At 32.6% G+C, this 23,534-nt stretch overlaps 1 protein-coding gene across 3 annotated transcripts; it reads right to left on the reverse strand.

The window, feature by feature from the left end:
- Window positions 1-1,339: 1,339 nt before the first annotated feature.
- Window positions 1,340-19,866, reverse strand: LOC139502311 (uncharacterized). 3 transcript variants are annotated; one of them, XM_071291740.1, is made up of 10 exons: window positions 19,586-19,866; window positions 14,249-14,485; window positions 13,421-13,478; window positions 13,148-13,165; window positions 12,199-12,213; window positions 10,833-10,862; window positions 8,875-8,934; window positions 3,077-3,259; window positions 2,145-2,258; window positions 1,340-1,505 (listed from the first exon to the last, which is right to left on the reverse strand). In XM_071291740.1, exons 1-10 carry the CDS (start codon window positions 19,622-19,624, stop codon window positions 1,435-1,437), a joined length of 825 nt encoding a protein of 274 aa, XP_071147841.1. In that variant the 5' UTR covers window positions 19,625-19,866; the 3' UTR covers window positions 1,340-1,434. The 3 variants fall into 3 exon arrangements, with proteins under 3 accessions (XP_071147841.1, XP_071147840.1, XP_071147842.1); XM_071291739.1 differs by having other exon boundaries at window positions 8,857-8,934; window positions 19,586-19,861; XM_071291741.1 differs by lacking the exon at window positions 19,586-19,866 and adding an exon at window positions 16,704-16,798 and having other exon boundaries at window positions 8,857-8,934.
- Window positions 19,867-23,534: the final 3,668 nt, after the last annotated feature.

Below are 23,534 nucleotides of genomic sequence, written 5' to 3' on the forward strand. Positions count from 1 at the left end.
CTATAAGACACTGGCCTTTTTTTACCCGGACTTATCACGAATTCCCATGGGTAACAAACGCAAGTGTTTTTAATCCACAGGCATATGTCATTGACGTCATAATGAATGAACAGACGTTAATAAGTTTGACATAAACTTTTCAAGTACCAGTAATCTTCCAGTTTGCTAGTGAAACAAAGAAAAATACTACTTTAAAAGATTACAAATATAACTTTAAAAAGATTATCTGATGTTCATCATATGCATTGGTTTCACACAACATGGAAGTCTTTTTGAACTCGTTCGCTGCACACACTCAACAAAAAAATTACTCACAGTTGATATTTTACAATATCAATATGCAGACAACCTGATAATCAGTACTTATACATACTTGGAAATCAAACATTCGGCATTGATCATTCCCGATGAAAGTAAACACAGAAAATCGCTCGAGATGAATGCAATTAATACAGTGTTGTTTTCTTTTTCATAGATATCACAACCTCCGTAGTCAGTACATCGGGACTTACTTATTTCACAACGAACCTTTTTAAAAATTTTCTTTAAAAATTTAGAAACTGATATTTGGCATTTATGAGCGTTCCTGAAAAAGTTAAATCCAGAAATGCGCTTTTGGTTCATGAAATTAAAATTTTAATCAGCATATATATGTAATGTATGTCGTTTATGAATGTGTGGTTTTGTATTTTAAAAGTATTTCAGTAAACATGTATAGAATATGACTTTCAAGATTATGTCTTGTGACTGTGTTGGTAATGTTTTCTTTGTATTCATATGCTTTGTTTTTGTGCATTTTTTTTTTATATATATTGACGATACAAATTAGCACCACTTATTGACGCAAATTTTATGATATCTTGCAGCTACCCTGGTGAACATTAGGTCCATTTAGAACTGCAAGGTGAGTGTATACGCAACCGTGTAATATGAACCATGTCACACAAATCCCATGCAGCTACAGGGTGTTTAAAGATATAGAACTTCGGAGTAAGTTTATGTCTAAAATATATACTAGTAACTCATTTTGAAAAAGGCAAGAGATACCTTGAGAACATTCAAACGCGCAAGTCGGTGAAAAACTATTAACGCCATGCCAAAAAGAAACCCTGTGTATGATAAGGACAAACCGGCCCCAAAACACTTCACAGAAAATGAAAGAATGACTAACACGAACCAAACCGAATATTGAAGGTGCTTTATACTGCTTTACAATATGATTGTCATACGAGCGAGAATGTTTGGCATTTTGTAAATAGGAATCAAACAGGCAAAATAATATTCATTGCAATATACTTTTATCATTTCTTGTGAAAATCTAAATCAAGAAATAGGCAACTATTTATATTATATTTATTTGGAACAATAATTCCTTTAATTGTTATCTGCCTACAATCCAACATACTATTTGTCGGAAAACATGCTTGGTCATCGTTACCCTTTTACTTGTAACCATCCCGTTGTAGTAGGTGATTTTGTTGTTGTCACTGCTTTAATATTATAACCTGTAAAAATATATGGAAAATATGATGGCAATCAAAGGAAGAGGTTATTTCAATCTTATATAAAAATGAATATCAAAGAATAATTATTTGAACTAAATTTGGAAGCGCGTTGATCATTCAATTTCGTTTCGACAAGCTATTGCATTATTTGATATTGTAAATTGTAAGGCTAGTTTGAATCGTACTCTTTTTTAAATGACGAATTGGATTTTTTGTTAATTCTTAAAGTGTTTGTGGATATTGTCGTCTTTCTTAATCGTGGATTTGTCTGTCGTAGAATTTTTGAGATTTGATCGCTTCCTAATTTTTTGCACGTACAAAATGTATTTTAATCAAAATGAGAATAAAAAAGTAAAATCACAAAAATACTGAGCTCTAATGAAAATTCAAAACGGAAAGTCCCTAATCAAATGGCAAAATCAAAATGATAAAACACATTAAACGAATGAACAACAACTATCATATTCCTGACTTGGTACAGGCATTTTCAAATGTAGAAAATGGTGAATTGAACCTGGTTTTATAGCACTCACATAAAGAAAGCAAAACTTTGAAATGTCAGCCCAAACCAAATTGTATTAAAAGAAAGTGGTTATTTTCCAATTTGAAAACTATAGGCGAAAATTATATTTAACTAACCACAAAGACCACACGTTTCAGGGCAGTATTGTCTATATTTTGACAAGCAAGCTGATTGGTCCTGACATTGTACAAATTTGTTGTCAACACAAGGCTTCCTGGTCGTTACTGGCACTGTAATATAAAATATATGATTTCTATATTCACAATACTTCTAAACTAGGAGCAGTTTAGAACCTTTTGTAGTAGAAATCTTTCATTCTATCTAGTTATACCTTAGAACGTATCAGGACAATGTACATTATTTATTCAATTTCAAAATGGCGCTCTAAATGATTAAAAATTTAAGAGGATTACGAAATACCGTCTAAAAACGTTTCGGTAATTCTTTGATTTGGATCCTGAACTAAATTACTGTTCTTAGACATTTTATTTATGGTAAACTACTACAGATACAGATAGATAAAAATGTAAACTTAAGAAGAAAATTGATGGATGGATGATGGTTTAACGTTCATTGGGATTTTTTTTAAATTATGGCATTGCCAGGACGAGTACATGGCTGTGTAATAAGAATACGAGCCCTAGGACTACAGTTGTACTATGTACTAGATATATGTAAAGGATGTTAAACCTGCAAGTTCTCAAGTTAACAAGAAGACATATCACCCTAATAATACAACCAGTCTTTGCTGTTTGCCGTTTGCTTCCATATGCCGCGTGCTAAGCGAGCATATATATCCAAGTTTTTGATTTGACTCGATCTGGAATCGAAACCCCAATCTTCAGTGCTCGACACTGAACAGAATATACACATGCGAAAAAAGTATTGGTGCATTTTTCTTAAAAGTTAGACAGAAAGAATGAGTTCATGATATTATTTTGTAAATTCATTCATTAATATGAAATTATGCAAACATAAACTACAAGTAATTGTATACTAGTAAGTAAAATTAAATGATTGAACATGTAATGACATCACTCAAGCGTACCACAATCTCCACAACTTAACGGACAGCTGTCTCTAAAAGGTGACTGGCATATGTCCTTGTCGTGACAGTTCACTAACGGTTCGTCGATACATGGTTTTGAGGTTGTTGGAGGCTGCTCTGGTGTGGTAGTAATAGCTAGTCCAGTTGTTGTTATCGTTGTTTTTAGTTTTACAGCTGTTGTATCTAGAATAAATCAAAACGATAAACACGTGAATAACTTAATTTTTAAAGAATGACAATTACTTCAATTCAAAATTGTTTTACCAAGAGGTGTTTTATGTAAATGAAGGGAATAAGAAGTAAAGTAACAAAAATACCGAATTCCAACGGAAATTAAAAACGGAGAGCCCTTTCTTCAAAGGACAAAGCTGTCATATTAATGACTACGTACAAACATTTCCTTAGGGGACGACCATTTGATATTCTGCGGGAGGAGGATTTTGAAAATAAATGACTCAGCTTTGATAATCCCCCCAAAAAATGATTTCTTCTGTGGTAGTTTGAAAATAAATTACCTGCCTTGCAATGTATTGAAAATAAATAACTCAGCAGGTCTAATCGAAAGTATGAGATGGCACCAGATTTTCATAAACTTTTCTTTTTTCCCCAAAAAAAATCGGAAAACACTTTTAATTATAAACGTATAAATATTATTTAAATATACTTGAAATGTCTGAAAATTGGTTTCAGTTAAATTGAGGTAGATTGTCTCAGGAAAAATTACCTCACTTTTATTTTAAGAGGGGCCGTAACTACATTGAGGCAAACGCCTCATGTAGGAAATTTCAAAACCAAACGCTTGTCTCCATCAAATTGTGTTCACGGTCAGTGCCTTGCAAGAAGCAAGTTCTGTTTTCCTTCAGATGTAGCCCTGATTTTTTGGGATTAATGTTTCTTATTTTTTTGTCTTTTGTTCATTGATTGCCCTTCTGTATTTTGTTAGTGTTGCATTCCTTTTGTAATCTAGTAATTTTGTTATGAACTTGATCATGAGTTCAAAAAAAGTAGCAGCCACAGACTTTAATAAACAGCTGCGCCATGAGCGCATGATACGCCCGACGTCTTATGTGGAAGTCTTATGCAATAATCATAAATAGTTTATGAGAAAGTTTTAAGCAATAACCATATATTGTTTTAGAGACACGGCGGGACATGTGAAACCCCCCACCCTGGTTTTTTTTTTAACAAAAACTAAATATTACCAAAATAAAATTTTGAATCAAAACCAAAAAGTATACAGATCTTTAGATTAATATATCAAAGAAGTGTGTAAAGTTTTAAGCAATAGTCATAACTAATTTTTGAGATACGGCGCGACATGTAAAATACCCTCCCCTGTTTTACAAAATACTTAATAACTCAAAAATAAGATTTTGAATAATTACCAAAAAGTATACAGATCTTTAGATTAATAGAACAAAGAAGTGTGTAAAGTTTTAAGCAATAATCATAAATCGTTTTTGAGATACGGCACAACATGTAAACCCCCCCCCCCCTTTTTTTACAAAATACCAATAACTCAAAAATGAAATTTTGAATCATCACCAAAAAGTATACAGATATTGAGATTAATATAACAAAGACATGTGTAAAGTTTTAAGCAATAATCATAAATATTTAGTTTTTGAGATATGGCGCGACATGTAAAAAAAAACCTCCCCCTTTTTTACAAAATACTCAATAACTAAAAAATGAAATTTTGAATCATCACCAAAAAGTATACAGATATTGAGATTAATATAACTAAGAAGTGTTTAAAGTTTTAAGTCATAATCAAGAATCGTTTTTGAGATACAGTGCGACATGTGAAAAAAACACACCCCTGTTTTAGTTATAAAGTGCCGTAACTCAAAAAGTTTAAATCTTATTTTCACCAAAAAGTATACAGATCATTTGACCATCATAAGAAACAACCATATTAAGTTTCATGAAATTTGGATAAGTCGTTCTCAAGTTACGGTGCGACATGTTTACGCCGGACAGACGGACAGACGGACAGACGGACGGACGGACAGACGGACGGACAGACAGACAGACGGACGGACGGACACCGGACATTTGTATACCATAATACGTCCCGTCAAAATTTTGACGGGCGTATAAAAACTATGTGAATTCCATTTTTGCTTTATCATTGCACATTGCTCTTTTGATGTTGTCCCTAGAAACTTAAGTCTTACACTGAATTTATACATTTTGCTTTGAGACCAAAATATTGTCAAAAAATTATTAAAACAAAACATGCATTGTAGATTAAGAAAGGGTCTTCGGAACACCCAGAAAGCATGTTTTGTTCTACAACTTCTTGGCCTTCAGTGGCTCCCAAACCCACAAAAAAATGCCTGGCTCGGCTAGGCGATATGGCAAGCCGTTGTGGAATTTAATATTAAAAAATCATTTATTAATATTAATAAATGATTTTTTAATATTAATAAATCATTTTTTAATATTAATAAATCGAATTTTTAATATTAAATAATACGCTGATTTTTTAATATTAATAAATGAATATTTAATATTAAAAATTCATTTATTAATATTAAAAAATCATTTTTTAATATTAAATATTCAGTCTGATTTCTTAATATTAATAAACGAATTTTTAATATTAAATAATACGCTGATTTTTTAATATTAAAAAATCATTTATTAATATTTAAAAATCAACATCAATGTAACCTTAGCGTTTAATATAAGGCAAATCAATCATTATCTGTCAAACGCTTTAATGATGATTATTGGACAAGTCGGTCCGTAGAAATTTTGGAGACTAGTCTGTGTTAAGTTAACTCGGACCACAGGCACTAGACGTTCTGTCAATAGTATAAAAATATTGGCAATTGGAAGAAAATAGTGTCCATATATATAATATATTATATATATGGACACTATATTATATATATGGACACTATTTTCTTCCAAATGCCAATATTTTTATATTATTGACAGAACGTCTAGTATATATATGCATGGACACTATTTTCTTCCAATTGCCAATATTTTTATACTATTGACAGAACGTCTAGTGCCTGTGCTCGGACCATCTTATATCGACCCTGACAAGTATTTTAGGAAAGTTTGAACTATTTAATGATTATAAACCATTAAATATTAAATGTTTAATTAGATTTTCTTTTAATAGTTTCTGAACTTGCCAAAATAAAAGCGTTTTAGGAACAAAACAAATTGAGAATGACCGATATTTGGCAAACATACCACAGTACCGTGGTTAAATATTCTGCATTGCCCCTATCAGAGCTTTGAAAAGATCTATTCATATCAATATTTAAGTTCAGGAACAAATCAAAACATAATGTCACATTCAAGTGAACCACTGACTAAATTCTCGATCGATTTATTTACTTGGGTCGACATAAGCGATTTGTATGCATCTTTTTACTAGTCAAATAAGACACGGAATTTCGACCCTTTCATTTTTTACATTCAAATAATTGTAATACGATTTCCCTAACTTGGAGTCTGGACTAAGTAAACATACAAACTATTAGTCCAATGCATACAGTTGAGTTACCTTGTTTCTTCCAGGGGCGTAGCTGCCTTAGGCACGTTAGGCACGTGTCTACACATAATTTTTGTATAAAAAAAAATAATAAACAACGCTATCTGCAGATGCACGCCAGAGAAGTCGTCAAAACTCTTTAATTATCAAATATCATGTATACACTAGTAACTATTAGTGAATGGAGTATTGGATATACTTAAATGTCATCATATCCCCCCTTTATATAGAAAATATAACTAGAACTTTCGTTCAGATCATTTCGCTTCTATCAACAAATGCTAGAACAAACCTCAACTTAGTTATAAGTAAATGAGCTATAACGACAAATTATTCACCAACAGAGAAGCCTTTCATGTCCCTCTCTGGAACGAGGCGTAAATTTTTGTTTTACGTAAGGACTTATTGCCACCTCAACTTACACACATGATTTTTTGTTAATTAGTTGCTGGTTTTCAACTAGCTTCCCACTTAGTCTTCATTCTACCTACATAAAACCGTGCCAAAGTTGGGCGTCCGTTTGGCTGTGCAGGATGTATACAGACGCAGTCAATTCAGGTCAGAATGGGGACGTTAAATCCGATGCATGATGGAGAGAGAATGCCACGCTCTCTGCACGTTAAGAAACTTGCAACAACTCTTTGAGGGGTTCGTAGGTGGTCTACTGAAATTTTAAATTTATGTTCCTATCCAATAAACCCTCATTTGCCAATGCATGGGATTTCCAAATGTCCAGACCTTCGTCCTCGACGACCCCTATTACAGAACCTAGCTTCCTGTTATATTTATCATTATTTTGATTTTGTCCTGAACATGCATGAACTATTTGCCACTGGACGTTAAACAATCCATCAATCAATCAAGCTTTCAGTAACTTCGAGTAATCAAAGATCTACGTGTAATGACCATAAACATGCATTAAAATTCCTTAGCAGGTAGGGAGTTTACTGTACAGGATATAAGGAAATATGAATTTCTTGAATTTTGTTCCAAAGTATGAACAGAACTTCTGCCCGAGGCATTGACTGTGTGTATATCATTAGTATGTGTTTGTGTAGCCAGGGGCAAGATCGTCAATATACATGTACTTTCAATTGACGTATATCAATTATTCCCAATCAGAAAGAAATAGATGTGAAAATACTATATAAGTTATGCTGCTTAATTAAGGGCTTATGTTAATAAAGAAAATGTTGTATGATTACCAATGAGACAACTCTCCATAATTGTAAAAAAGAAGATGTGGTATAATTGCCAATGAGACAACTCTCCACAAGAGACCAAATGACACAGAAAGTAAAAACTATAGGTCACCGTATGGCCTTCAACAATGAGCAAAGCCCATACTGCATAGTCAGCTACCCGCACTGGGCAACACATATTGTAGATATTTTTATTGCACTGGCTACATCTAAATTACAAAAACATTATTGTTACATTGGAGACTACTAGTAGTTGCCGGAATAAATGGTTGGGTAGGGATCTGAATAATTACAAATGTAACATATTATTTAGGTCTACGGCTACCATGTTACATTGCGTTATTGTTACATTAATGCACTTCGATGTACGCTAGATTTATTAAACTAGTCTCTAATGTAACAATAATTTGTATACGACCGCAAATATGTTTGGCACTTCTTTTATAAGAGGCTAGTTACAAACAAACTTTAATACTATATATGTATGCAATACATGTATATGCAGTTGGGAATATAAAAGATTCATTTCTTCAAAGCATGATGATTAATTCTGATTAAATGGGTTCTTAATGACTTGACTATACATGTATAATTTATAATAAACAAATCATTTTAAAATTGAATGTTTTCGAATATCATAAATATAGTTGTGAAAATGAATAATCAGTCCCTTGCTTTGATGAAAATGAAAAATCTTGATTCAATAGTGTAGAAAATGAATAATCTGTTCTCTTTGTTCACAAAAATAAATAACCGATAAAAAAAAAATCCTCCTTGAAATAAGGGGTGCATATGTTAGAGAAAATCATTTCCCGCCAAATTTCAATTGATTATTTCTTAAGAAAAACAAGTACACGGTTCGTATCATATTTTTTATTTTTTTTTAGTTCCGGTATAAATCTATATACAATCAATGTACAACAGTCTTTTTAAAAGTTTGTAATTTTGAAACAGTTGAATGCTATGAATGAATTTAACACATAGTGTTTATGCAATTTTTATTCCTAAAGATTGTAAAATCCGTATTCATCTAGAACGTTTATATACAATGTGCTAACCTTGCATAGTTAAGGTACCAGCTGTATGTCCTTTATGGTCTGGCTTCACAATGGACTCTATAATTTTGGCGCCTAATTCTGAATATCAAATGAAATCCTAATATTAAACGATATGACATACAAACTGCATGTAAATGTATCTTCCATGTTTTAGTATTTCTAGAACACACCCGTGATATCGCGGGTCCGTGACTGAATTAAAGTATATGTAGTGCAGTGGTTGTCGATCGCCACGGTTGGGCCATGTCTGTCATATTTGTTTTTCGTGAATTTTTTGTTTAGCCGTTTGTTTTCTCAATTAAATTGTTTCATATTTTTCAATTCGCAGCTTTTTCTTTTGTAGTCGGTCGACATAAGGTATGGGGTTATATCATTGTCGAAGGCTGTATAGTTCCCTATAATTGCTGACATCCACTATATTTGAACTTTGGTGGATGAATGTCTCAATCATACCACATCTCCTTATTTTTAGTATTCGTATTGTTATCTTAGAAAGTCTTACTGATTAAAATACTAAAATAGGTAACAATTTGACAATATAGTAGTGTCAACCCTGTGATTATGACCCGTGTATATAGCATATTAATCCTGAATACACCGTTTGTTGGTGCGCCTGTCAGATGCGGAACGTACAGATAAGGTAATAGGTAACAGGTGAATATACTATTGGTATCGGTATCGGACTCGACCCGGAACTTCTTAATTATTGGCAATATTAATTACGTGGAAAACAAAAGGGCCTGGAGTGGTGTAATTTTTAATCTACACCTTTGTACTATATTAGTTATATATAAAGTTGAATTCTTTGATTCGTCGTTTTTACGTCATGAAGGCTGACAAATTGGACCTCGTAATTTTAGTATTATAGATGTTTGTTGAACTGCCTACCAATCCGGAGCACCGTTTTACGACAAAATAGATTTATTATAATTCATTTATAGCTTTCCTGATCTAAAAGGTCATGTGAGCATTTCCTAGTACTTGTCGTAATTCTTTATCAAATATCTTCTCCTTTGAAACATCTAGACCAAATGTTACCAATCATTACTTTAACATGTAGGTTTCTAACGGTATTTGGTTAAAAATTTATTTCCAGGGGTTTGATCCACCAAAAAAACATGGCGACTGTTGCTTAAAATAGAACATATATATGGGTAAAATGTTGGATTTGACTTGTATCTCATAGTTAGTGCAAATCTTGCAGTGGTTATTAGTAAGTTTTGTTTATATCAACTGCAAAGTTTCAAGAAAAAAACACTTTGTAGTTATTGCTACTAAAATGTCAAGTTTTGTGTAGATTCCATTTTTGCTGAACTCGTATACATTTTTATTTAGGGGATAGCTGATGAACTGACTCCGGGTGCGAAATTTTCTTGCTGTATATATAAAGAGAAGACATTAGTTGCCTTCGGTGGTTTTCTGCTCTTTGGTCGGGTTTTTGTCTCTTTGACACATTCACCATTTCAATTCTCAATTTAACTTTCACTGGTGTTTATATATTTCTTTAAACTGTTCTGGGTAGAAATTGCAATAAAGTGAAAATTAGAATGTTGTGAGGACAAACAGATGTGTCTTTCTAAGTTTTAATCTTATACAACAGTTATAAGTTAGGGTGAAGGTTGGCGTCTGCAAAAAACGTGTAAACTCGCTGAAATTGTTTGCCCCTATTTTAAGTCGGGAATTTGTTATTCAGTGATTGTCGTTTGTTGTTGCGGTTCATAGGTGTTTCTCGTTTCTCGTTTTTTATGCACAATACTAGACCGTTGGTTTTCCTGTTTGAATGATATTTTAAAATCATTTATGGGGCCCTTTATAGCTTGCTATTCGGTGTGAGCCAACGCTCCGTGTTGAAGGCCCTAGTTTGACCTATAATGGTTTACTTTTTATCAATTATAACTTTAAAAAGAGTTGTCTCTTTGTCACTCATAAAACATTTTTTTCTAGTTTAAAAGAAATATTTAGCATAGTTAACTTACGTATTCCAAGTAAAGACGGGATTAGAATCACTGTAAACATATTGCTTAATTATTTTTCAACTATAAAATCTTAATGCACCAATTCAATGCCAGTTAATTTTGTTTAAAGATACAGTTATTATTGCCTTATGTCTTTTTGGTTGGTGAAATCGTAACTAATATAATTATGTTTGTTAGTACAAAGTACAAATAATGTGTATAACATTTGACTTGATGTACTGAAGATTTTTTTTTCAAATAGAATATTTTATAGAAGAGAAGCAGGATTAATTATTTTTTTCTGCATGTTAATTTTATCATTGCTATATTCATCATTCAGTCATTTATTATGGCTTTTGTAAAATAAATTAAGTATAGAAAGAATTCAATAACAAATATATTTATAGACTGACACATTAAGATTTTGAAATTCTTCATGAAAATGAAATAGTAAAGGCATTACGCGCGATGTTCGTACATGTAAGCGTAACACAACGTCGCGAAATATTCGCAACGTTGTTTTTAAGCAAGTGCGACATTATTGTAAGACTCCGCAAAATCGACGGTGCTTTTTAACTTCTTATCGAAAATTGATGTATTTTAGTTTTTTGAAAAATGAAGAAAAATAACATTTAAAAAAAGCATAAAATTCTACCATTATAAGAGCACTGATTAGCAAACGATAAACGTTTTTACGTCAAAAAATGGCGGTGCGACAACGTTGTAAGCCTTTGAAAAATCGCTCATGAATAAATAACCATCATTTTTCAGGATATTTGTCTTAAAATTCATAAAATTAAGCAAATTAACATTGATATTATAAATACAAATACTAAACTTTTTCCATTTTAGATAAATGTTTTTTGATTCTCAAATCTGGAATCCCAACTTTTTTCCCCGTGGACAGATTTGCACTTGTAGTATGGAACGCTTTTTTTTTCTATGACGTCATCATAACGTCACAAAAAATGCATAAAAGACTAAAGGAACCATTTTGTTAAATAATGGAAAAAAACGTTTTTCAAAATACTAAATTGTTTAGACGAAATCATAGTTTAGTGGTTACAATAAATAAGATATGTTACACTGGACAACATAAAAATAGCCGTTTTTTAAAAATGAAGTTTGTCGCATGCAGCATTAAACATAGTTTCAACAATTATTTTTTCGTTTTTATTTAAAAAAAAAAACATTATTTAAAAAAAAAACGTACAATGGCAATATAATATCACAAATTTATATATTTTGGACTTGCATCTTGCCATCTACACCGATTAACCAATGAGGTACGAACATCCCGTGTAACGTCAAAACATGAACACAATTTACAGTTACATGTGTTGTAGTTTGAATATCATTAATTCATTATTCAAGTAATCATACTTACAACCAAACGTCCTTTCTGTGGGTATAAAAAAAAATAATAATAATATCATCGTTTATAAAAATTGAATTCTAAAATGATTTTTAATTCTCAGAAGCATTCAAATAAACCATCAGTATTTTAATGTCGAATTATTCGAAACACAAATATTTGTCTACTACACCCCACCCCTTCCTAACAGCATATTTGGCGTGACATATTGGTTTCAAAGTTTATGAGCTTCGTATTCGATTTGGCCTTCGAACCGTTTTGATTCGAGTCCCACTGTTTATTCTTTTAGAGCCGAACATTTTATATTTTTTTCAATGTTATGCACTGACCGCTGCTCACTATAAGTGATGACTGTCGATACGATTTTAAAATCGTCTAGTTTATGGAAAGTTATTTGCCCCTACTTGATAGCTGCTTTCCAGTTATACGTTTCGGCTGATAATCTACAAGTATATTCATTTTGCACAAATTAGTAGTGCATTAGGCGTAAGGTTTTGTATTAATGACATCAAAGTTGAAAGTCTATCAACAGGATCAATTTTAAATCTCATTAGGTCATACAATAAAACAATCACTGAATGAAATAAAATAAGCATCATAGAAAAAATCTTAAAGCGCTTAATTTTTTTTCATAAAATTTCGAAAAATCCACCAATGTTTTAATTAGATCCAAACACTAAAAGATAGAATTGTCCCCCGTTTCCCTAGGCCTTGTACTGTATCTAGAACAGCTTTTTAATTTTTTAATTACCTTCAACTTTAATTTTGTTCTTTATTTGGCCTACCATTGAATATGATTCGAGGGTCACTGGGAATTAAAAAGTAAACTAAACGCTCATTTGATTGATAATTTTACAGTGCATTTCTACTATACAAAATATGACCTATATAAAGGCTTGGCATTTAAACATTATGGCATTGACCTAGTACGATTATGTTTACGTGGTAAAGATATACTTACCAGATCTCAACAAATTATCTAAAATAAAATATTTTAAAATGTATCATTAGGAATGTTAACGACTGCATGTACAACAAAATAAAGCCATGTTTGCAAAACAATGATGCAGGAAATTCAATTTAATATATGTTTTGTGTTCCTGACCTTATTAGGACAGTAAGACAGCAGAATGTGGATACGTGTTACTAAATTTAAACTTCATCTTGTTTTTATTCGATTTGGGATTCGTAATTTAATTTCCAAGTTCTTTAAAAACTTTAGTTTTATACGTACCGCAGCAGTTTTTGGAACAATCTCCATTTCGTAGTCGTACGTATTTCGTACTTTCTCCCTAAAAGTAATAAAAAATGGAAGTCACCAACACCCAAACTAATTTTCAATCCTCTCACAAAAAAAATCAAATCAAAACGGTAAACAACAAACTTTATCCTATTATTAATATTAATTGTCTCGGTTTGAAATGATAAAATTACGATTAAATGGTAACGTTAATCCAACACTATTTTCTGACCTCTATGTATAAAAATATAAATTTATCAAAATTATATAGAATAAAGTAATAGATAATACTAAGTATGTAAATGATTTTTTTTAAATATTTTTTCCAGGGCACAACAGATCTGAAATAATGTTCCAAAACAGTATTATGGTTCCTTAAATTATTCACGAACTCTTCTTTATACTGAAGTTGGTATGTACTTCATTTGACAGACAATATGAAATTCAACCTGAGTTGACGTGTAAATTACATCTGTGCAAATAGTGGTATTTCGCATTATGAGATAGTAAAACGTCTTGTACCATAAGTATAATGGCTACTTTAATACATTATATATGGCAAATTGATAAAAACAAAAAAAGCAATTAGGTAGCTACCTTTTGGTTTGTAAGGGGGTGGGGCTCGGACGTTTGAAAACAAAGCATGACAGGAGTTTTGAGTAAAAAAAGCGCGTGGAAAATTTACGTATCAATAAAAAGCAGGAGCGAAGGAGATTACAACTACATGTACATTGTAAGAATAAATGCAGGACATCATTTTTCATCCTAGACCCCCCCCCCTTTCTGCCAATAAATGAAATGGTAGCAGCGTAACAAAAATACCTCTCCTTTAGTTTCGATGATCTCAATCCACTTATCACCATTTATTACGTGTGCTGTCCCTGTGACTTGTACGGGATCTTTTAACGCTGTACATGCATGCTTGCCTTTTTGTATGTCGATATATTCCACACATTCTAGTCTACTATGAGGGATGAAGTAGCAGTCCTGTGTAATGCTTGAAGCTATGTGTATGAATATCGCCAATATAGTCGCACTATACAACATGGTTCCGCCAGTCTATATAACGAGAGAGAAAAATACAGTAAAATAAATGAATTTGTTCGTTGGCCGAAGAACTACTCGGCCCTTTATCGGTCGCTATAAATCATAAACAACTCTGACTCTTATTGAGGTTTCATTTCTTGTGATGAGTATAACGAGAGGTTGTAACTTGCAAAACTTTTCTGTCCCTTGTCTTCGTTTTTTCTGTACCTCTTTATGTCTACACGTTTTACAGAACAGCCGGTTTGTATCTATAATTGTTGAATTTTTCCTAATCATGATTAATATGTTAGGAATATTGTCGTCTGATATTGGTCAAAAACACCAAATTATTCAAACAGATTTCTCTTTTTTTTCCTTTTTTTTTTAAACTTCTTTTTTCAAAACTCCATATATATGCATGTATACTTATGTTTTTAAAACTTATGCATGTAGGATATATCGTGTCCTACTCAACATGGTATTGACATAATAGATGATGGTCTGGGAGGTCCTTTTTTCTGTATTCTTTTTTTGCCATTTTTTCTAATCTTTACATATAATTTATACCTTTTATTCTCTATTCTTTATATCTTACATATCATTATGTTTTATTCTTTATTTCTTGGTCCATTTTTCTCTATTCCTTTTTGTGTATAAATACACTTAGAGGGCGCTAGCCAGGATAGGTTTGTGTATAAATACACTTAGAGGGCGCTAGCCAGGATAGGTTTAACTTTTTGTGTATAAATACACTTAGAGGGCGCTAGCCAGGATAGGTTTACTTTTTGTGTATAAATACACTTAGAGGGCGCTAGCCAGGATAGGTATAAATACACTTAGAGGGCGCTAGCCAGGATAGGTTTAACTTTTTGTGTATAAATACACTTAGAGGGCGCTAGCCAGGATAGGTTTAACTTTTTGTGTATAAATACACTTAGAGGGCGCTAGCCAGGATAGGTTTAACTTATTTAAGTAGATAGATAGTTTTCAAATATTTTGAAAGGGATTCTTTCAGAGATTTGACCATATGTTATTCAAAAGCATAATAAGTGCATTGCTTTCAATTTCAAAGGAGCACTAGCTGCCAAATTCATGTTCACCGATTTGACCCAAATTCTCATATTTAATTTATAAAAATGTAAAACATCAAAAGTATAAAATAAACAATTTTTGAGGACATGGTCTCAATAAGATGTAGCTTCGTTTCGTGTGAAATTTAGCCAAGACGTCATCTAACTTATTATCGAGTTGACCTTCTATGACCATATGAGCGATGTAAACATAAACACCGATATAAATAGAATAAGCAACTCGTGTAATTGGATTTTTATAAGTCTGTTTAATTTTGTATTATAGATTACAAAATGTATGTTTATCGTCGTTTTTACCTTTATATATATATAAACCTTTATATATATATAAGAATGATACTTTGTCGTCAATCATTTTTTTTTACCTTTGTTTCACTTTCAATGTTGACATTTTTTTCCTTTAAATAACCGTACACGGACAATGCATGCGTTATTCTATCTCTTTCTACGGGGTTAAATTGGAGTTCACGTGAATATGGATTTTATGAGGTCGAATTATTCACTTGCAAGTGAATAATTCATTATCAATGTTTTACTAATTTGACAAAATTGAACAATTTTAGCTGATAAAAGCAAGTTATTATTTCACTATTTCACTTTCATTAATGCTTGAAAAAAAAAATCAGACTTTAGATTTTTTATATATCTCGTAGCTAGTGCCCCTTTAAAGATACAATGTATGTTAAACAAAATTCTAGCGGTGCACCTTTAATCAGCGAGAAATTTACATTCACACTGCTGGAACTAATATATTTCGCACATTTCCCTTTTGATTTCAGCTGTAAAATGTTGATCATAACCCCTTATATGTAGTAGACCAACAAGGTCCCGTGCGAAAGGTCAGAAATTATCTACTTACTATGAAGCGTTAAAGAATAGAACGGCAACATAATTCTACCAATTCACGACACTAGCTATCTCATTAAAAACAAATGTTGAGGATCATAATTGCCCTCAGTCATTCTTTTATGTTTATTGTATGGAACCTGATTTTATCAATTTGATTACAGCCACCCAAAATATAATCACAAGTATAGTAACCCCAAAACAGATACAAAAAAGGATTTTCAAAACTTACTTGATTTACAGTAAATACATTACAATCTCGAAAAAAAACATGAAATGCTAGTTGTATGAATTGTTTGTACGTAAATTCTTACCGCTTTGATTTATGTCCTAATTTCAAATATGGAATCTAAGACGAATTTGATTTTTATCTTTTGACCTTTTCAACATATCATTGATAATGAGACCTTCAATATTTAGTGTAAAATAGCATGCACACACATATATACATAATATATGGTTTACGAGACGGTGTGGGAATCATGTGTTGTTGGTTTGTTTGCTGTTTTGTTGTTTTATGAAGATTTTCCCGTCCGATGTCTAAATCACAGCATTTAGCTGGTATTTTTTTCAGTCTAAGCTAGCTGTTCGGTGTGAGCCAAGTCTCTGTGATGAAGACAGTACTTTGACCTATAAAGGTTCATTTTTCCATCCAAGTAACAATTTGTATAAATGAACCTTTATAGGTCAAAGTACTGTCTTCAACACAGAGCCTTGGCTCACACCGAACAGCTAGCTTAGACTGAAAAAAACCCCAGCTAAATCATATTGGCACTCATACCACATCTTCATCATCAACTTACTCATTGTCATTACAACTTTTAGATACTTTAACACTTGAAGAAACAATTTTCTTTTTAAACAATGTCATGCTTATAGTTTGTATAGTATAGTGGCAAAGTTTAACGCGTACGGTCCAAATACTCATACGGTCTGGAACATATCATCTACCGCACGTTTTTTTGTTGTTTTGTTTGACATGGTTAAACTAAAATCGAGAGGTCTTGTGGATAAGATGCTGCATACGGAAAAGCGAATAAGTCAATAAAAAAACGAAATTCCCTGTATACACGTGTTTTATAGTAGAATTGAGCTTTTTAAGTAAATACAACGGGTACATATTGTTTACTGCTACTTCACTTTAAACCCTGGTGGATAATTGTCGTATTGACCATTATACCACATCTCCTCGTTTTATTTTATCCTCATTTTATTTATTCTAAATATCAAATGATTTTCTATAGCCGAAAACTTCTTCTGAAAATAGTAGCAGTATAAACTCACTTATAAAAGAACGTCCCAAAATATACTTGTGTGACATCATTAATATTGCGTGTTGTGATATTTTGTTATCTCAGTATTTATGCTGTGTTTTGCTTATAATGACAATGATTCAAACAAATTAGTTCTATTAAAATTATATCTTTTTAATGATCCATGATAAACAAGACTTAGAATTGTTTGTGTTATTCGTCTTTCACAGTCACTTGTAACAGTGCAAAATTTCACGAGTCTATTATTAAGTCGCCACGAGCATTAGGATTGAGTATCCTAATTCCGAAAGAGATTTGCTGTGTATGGACACATTCCGAACAGCTACACGGTCACTCCACTTTTGCATGGGTTTTGTTGCAGGATTGGAAAAGTCCGGAATGATGACCATATCTCTATACCTCTGTCAACCATGCAGGTACCTGGTACCTGGTTGACTATTCAAGTTAATCAATAAATCGAGTGTTTCTTTTTGACCTCAATAAATCATCTTACATGAGCAATACATATGTAATATTTATCAGTAAGATGATTGACAATTGTTATGGGCAACTTTGTCATTCATATGCAGGACGTAAAAATTGTAACTTGAAGGGATAAGAAAACCTGCGTTGTACAAAACTGATACCGAGCGACGTATTTGTAACTCTAGGTTACACGGTATCCGTACACAGGAAGTCATACCAATATGACAGGACGCATCAGTCTGACTCTAACACGTTTAAAAGATACCAGTCAACAACCAGAAATACAATCCTACAATGGCACATTACTCCGAGTCCAAAACAGACCAACAACGTAACAATAAACAGTAAGACATGTCACCCTACCATGACAATTTTGTTTTTACCATGACAAATCACCCCTGAATGGAAACCTATCGACAATGTTACTGTCAACAGGAAGACATATCACCCTGTCATGACACATTACTCCAAATAGAGAACGACCAACTATCTAACATTCGAAATGGAAAAGGGAAAATATCAACCTACTATGGCACATGAAATAGTCAACAGGCAGACATGTCACCCTGCCATGACATATTACCTTAATCGAGTCGAAACTGACACCCAATGTAACAGTTAACAAGACGACATGTCACCCTGCCATGATCTATTACCCCCATCGAGTCGAAACTGACACCCAATGTAACAGTTAACAAGACGATATGTCACGCTGCCATGACCTATTACCCCAATCGAGTCGAAACTGACACCCAATGTAACAGTCAACAAGAAGACATGTCACCCTGCCATGACCTATTACTCCGATCGAGTCAAAACTGATACCCAATATAACAGTCAACAAGAAGACATGTCACCCTGCCATGACCTATTACTCCGATCGAGTCGAAACTGATACCCAATATAACAGTCAACAAGAAGACATGTCACCCTGCCATGACATATTACTCCGATCGAGTCGAAACTGATACCCAATGTAACAGTCAACAAGAAGACATGTCACCCTGACATGACCTATTACTCCGATCGAGTCGAAACTGATACCCAATGTAACAGTCAACAAGAAGACATGTCACCCTGCCATGACCTATTACTCCGATCGAGTCGAAACTGACACCCAATGAACCAGTCCAACAAGAAGACATGTCACCCTTTCTTGTCACATCACTCTCACTTATAACCGACGTTCAAGGTAACAGTCATATAGAGGTGACAGTTAACAGTAAAACATGTCAACTTGCCAGGACATCCCATCATAATTCTATCATACCAGTTTTTGATACTTATTATGAAATAAGGTTTGTATAGAGTGTTTTTAAAAAATACAAAGTATTAAACGTCGTTAGTATAACCTGGTCGCGGGTGGAACTTTAGACCTCCCGTACTTGAAAATACACGTCATACAATACTTTGAAACATATAAATGAACTAAAATTAAAAAAGTATACAATACTTACATAGTCCAGAGGCTTTTGACTTGGGACAGACGCAAACATTGAATAGTGTTGAACATGTTTTGTGAGAAATCAACTCTCCCCGATACATCTAACCGATACAGATTAAACAAACACAGAAAAAAATACACAGTAAAACTAAGTTTAAAAGAAATCCGAGTCCGATGTCAGAATATGTAACTGTTGAAACTGGCTAGGCATATGATAATAATAAGTACATGAATGAACAGTACACTAGTACTAAAAATGTACTTAATCAAAATCTTCTTCTTCTTCAGGAAGTCTACCCTATCTACAGGGTTACCGCATTTAAAATTTTTGTCTATTTTTAAAATTGCGTTATTTAAAATTCTATGTACTATATTTGAAAATAATAGTAACAGAGTAAGAATAGGATAAAACTAAAAATTAGATAAAAACATGAACTTGTATGTACACTATACAAAATCATATCAGATGTAAATCACTGAATCGATCGTCCTGCATATATACATAAATACAAATTGTTGACATACAGCATTCAATGCATTTTTTTCTTCATGAATATTTATAACTATTCACAATGTAAACCTTTTGATGTTTTGATAACTTTTTAAAACTTGTTGCAAATTTTGCAAATAATTTCATCAGATAATTCATAAACTGAATTCATAAAAACTCTTGGGCAGTATAGGGAGGTGTGTATAACTTATGATTTTCCATCGGAAGAGGGTCAAGTCTCGATTGTTACGTATTGTAAACAATTTGAGGTTCAATCCAGTTCAACCACAGCCTTCCCCCTTTTATGTCTAAATACGCCAATGTAAATGTTATATACTACATTCACTGGATATAAAATCAGTTCGGCCACAACCTCCCCCTTTTTTCGTCTAAATCCGCCATTGTAAATTTTATATATTACATTCACTGGGTGACAAATCAGTTCAACCAACCCCCTTTTTTTGTCTGATTCCGCATATGTAAATGTTATATACCACATTTACTGGATTTCAAATCAGTTCAACCACAACCGTCTCCCTTTTTTTGTCTAAATCCGCAAAATCCGCCAATGTAAATGCTATATATACTACATTCAATAAATGTCAAATCAGTTCAGATACATAGTTTATGTTTACAACTATATTCTCACACCAAAGTACCGTTAACTTCCAATGCAAGTTTAAACAAATGACGTTTTGATTGTGCATTCCTTCTTCCTGCTTCAATAATTATGGCATTTAGTTTATTAAATAACGAAGGTTGTAATAACAACATTACTACATTGAATTAATTATAAATGAAAATATTTAAATTCAAAAAAGAAAAAGAAAACGACACGCCAATCAAATCAGTTAAAGAATAACAAAAGTATACTTTAAGAATTTATCTTTTAAAGACCGTAACTTGATAAGGTAAGTACGGAATTGAAAATTAAAAAAACGGAAAAACCAAACTGTGTTCCATTCAGACACCTATCCTTCAAACTAATATTTAAAAACAACTTATAATTTATATATTATAATGTTTTTTTACAAAACAGGTTTAGGTGCTTTTATCAAAATTGGAATACAGAGAAATTCCAGAATTCGGTTATTTAAACACGAGATTGTCCGACTTATTTTACTTTTAAAATCGCAATGCTCCAAGTAACTGCACTGGCTCAATTATTTTTAGTCTTATGTACAGTGTTGATTAATTCAATATGGATCGTAAAAGGCGGACAAAACTTCGACTGGAAACCAGATATCAATGGAACCAATGATTATACCTGTGATCTAGATTTTTGTACCGGAAACCAGTTTGACGTGAATAGATGTTGTGCTTGTAACTATATTAGATCAAACATTTCAGAGTTTTCCCCCTTGCATGTAGAAATTATAAATAACAAAGGAGAATCTGTCGTAATATTGAATAAGAAGGATATTGGCGCTGTAAATGTTTCTATCAAACATTCTAATGGATGGTTACGTTTCTTTCCGTCAAATCTATGCGACTTCAAATCAGAATTAAAATCTATAGATTTCTCTTACAACCAAATTAAGCAATGGACTAATTTATCATGTTTGTACATGCTTGATTCACTCAATCTTACAAGAAACAGTTTGGCCACAGTTTCGAACTCAACTTTCATTGGACTGTATTCCTTACGATCAGTCGATCTATCATTTAATGAAATAAGAACAATAGATTTACATATGCTGTCGGATCAATCAATACATTTATTTAATATAGATTTATCTAACAACCTCATGAAAACACTTGACGCTTCGAACATGATTGTACAGGACAAATTTTTCTGCAAAATAGACTTTTCGTACAATGAAATACGAGGAATAACCAACACAGATGAAACTCTGTTAACGAATGAAGTAAATCAAAACGGTGGGGATATTTTTTTACGAAACATGAGAGAGGAAATTTACTTCAACGAATTGTTGTCTTATTCTTTCAAAACTATTGAAGACTATCAAAGTCTATTTTCTAATTTTCGTGGAACGTACGACATTAAGAATTCAAAAGCACATTGTGATTGTCACGTAGCAAGATTCCTCAAGTTCTGTCCCGATGACTTTTATCGGGTTTATAAAGCAAAAAATAATGCACTATTATGCGGCTCTCCGGAAAACCTGGTTAACGTAAGTGTCATAGACATACCATTATATAATGAAGTCTTTGATGAAATGATTTGTGAAGTCTGGGACCATTGTCCAAGGAAATGCAAATGCATAGAACAACCAAGAAGAGATCGGCTATTCATAGACTGTTCAAATCAGAGTTTGCACACACTTCCGGCGGAAATGCCCCAATCGTTGTTCAACCTCGAAATCGATTTTAGTGATAACTCAATTATGAATATCGATAACAGGGAATACTTAAAGCGTACAGTAGAAATCAATTTTGAGAGAAACTTACTAAAAACAGTCGATAAGACATTTATAGAGAATATACCCATGATGAATAGTGTAAACTTAAAAGAGAATCAAATTACGACGTTGGCGAAAGAAATTCAAAATCTACATCCGGATATATTTCTATTCAATCAGACAGAAGTCGTCTGTGAATGTTCTTCCGAATGGATAAAAATTTGGCGGGAACTGAAGCACGCAAACAAATCTTTTGAATTTGGATGTCGGGCTGAAAACGGACATGGCATTGTGATTGAATTGTTTTCTTTTATTGACCTTTTTTGTGAAACTGAAAAACCAGACAATAGTGCTATTATAATAGGTTTTCTTGTTCTTTTATCTATTTTATCTTTTGTGTTGACTGCCTTATTTTTTTTTCACTTCGAACTTTCAATTTTAGGCGCTAAACTTAGACGGAAAACACACAAGGATTGGAATCGTGACGTGTTTATATCTTTTGACGAGGAAAACATAGAGGTCTTCATATTCATACAGAAAATTCTCAAGCCAAATCTTATTCGAAAAGGCTATAAAGTTTTTTCATCCGACGATATGTTATTCGGTCAATCCAGGGATCTTAAAGATGAGCATAATGTCCAAGTCGAACCACGTGATGTAATCATCGTATTATCAGATAATTTTGATAAACCCAAGAACATTAACGACAATTGCTGGATAATGACCGAGTTTGATTATTGCTGGAAGAAGTTTATTGGATTGCATATTCGCAATTTGATTACGTTGAACTTTGATAGTCTTAGTTCATCCGATTTATCAAACAGAAAATTGAAGGCTGTTAAACGGATATGTCCGTGCGTATTAGTCCCTGATCGACGTCATGAAGTCCTTGCTCGGTTTGAAACTATTTTAGGGGCACCAATAAGAAAGCATGCGTTCAATTAGAACCCGAATATAGAAAATTGTGGAGGGCTACACAAGAGTAATGTCCATCTAAACTTATCATGTATCCTTTTGTTGATTCAATGCTAAACGTATGGACATTTTATAGAAAATCCATAGCTTTTGTCCTTGTACTCTCATATTTGGCAATTTTGGTGACTGATAGA

This window comes from Mytilus edulis, chromosome 13 (assembly GCF_963676685.1).
Source record: "Mytilus edulis chromosome 13, xbMytEdul2.2, whole genome shotgun sequence".
Classification (NCBI taxonomy): domain Eukaryota; kingdom Metazoa; phylum Mollusca; class Bivalvia; order Mytilida; family Mytilidae; genus Mytilus; species Mytilus edulis.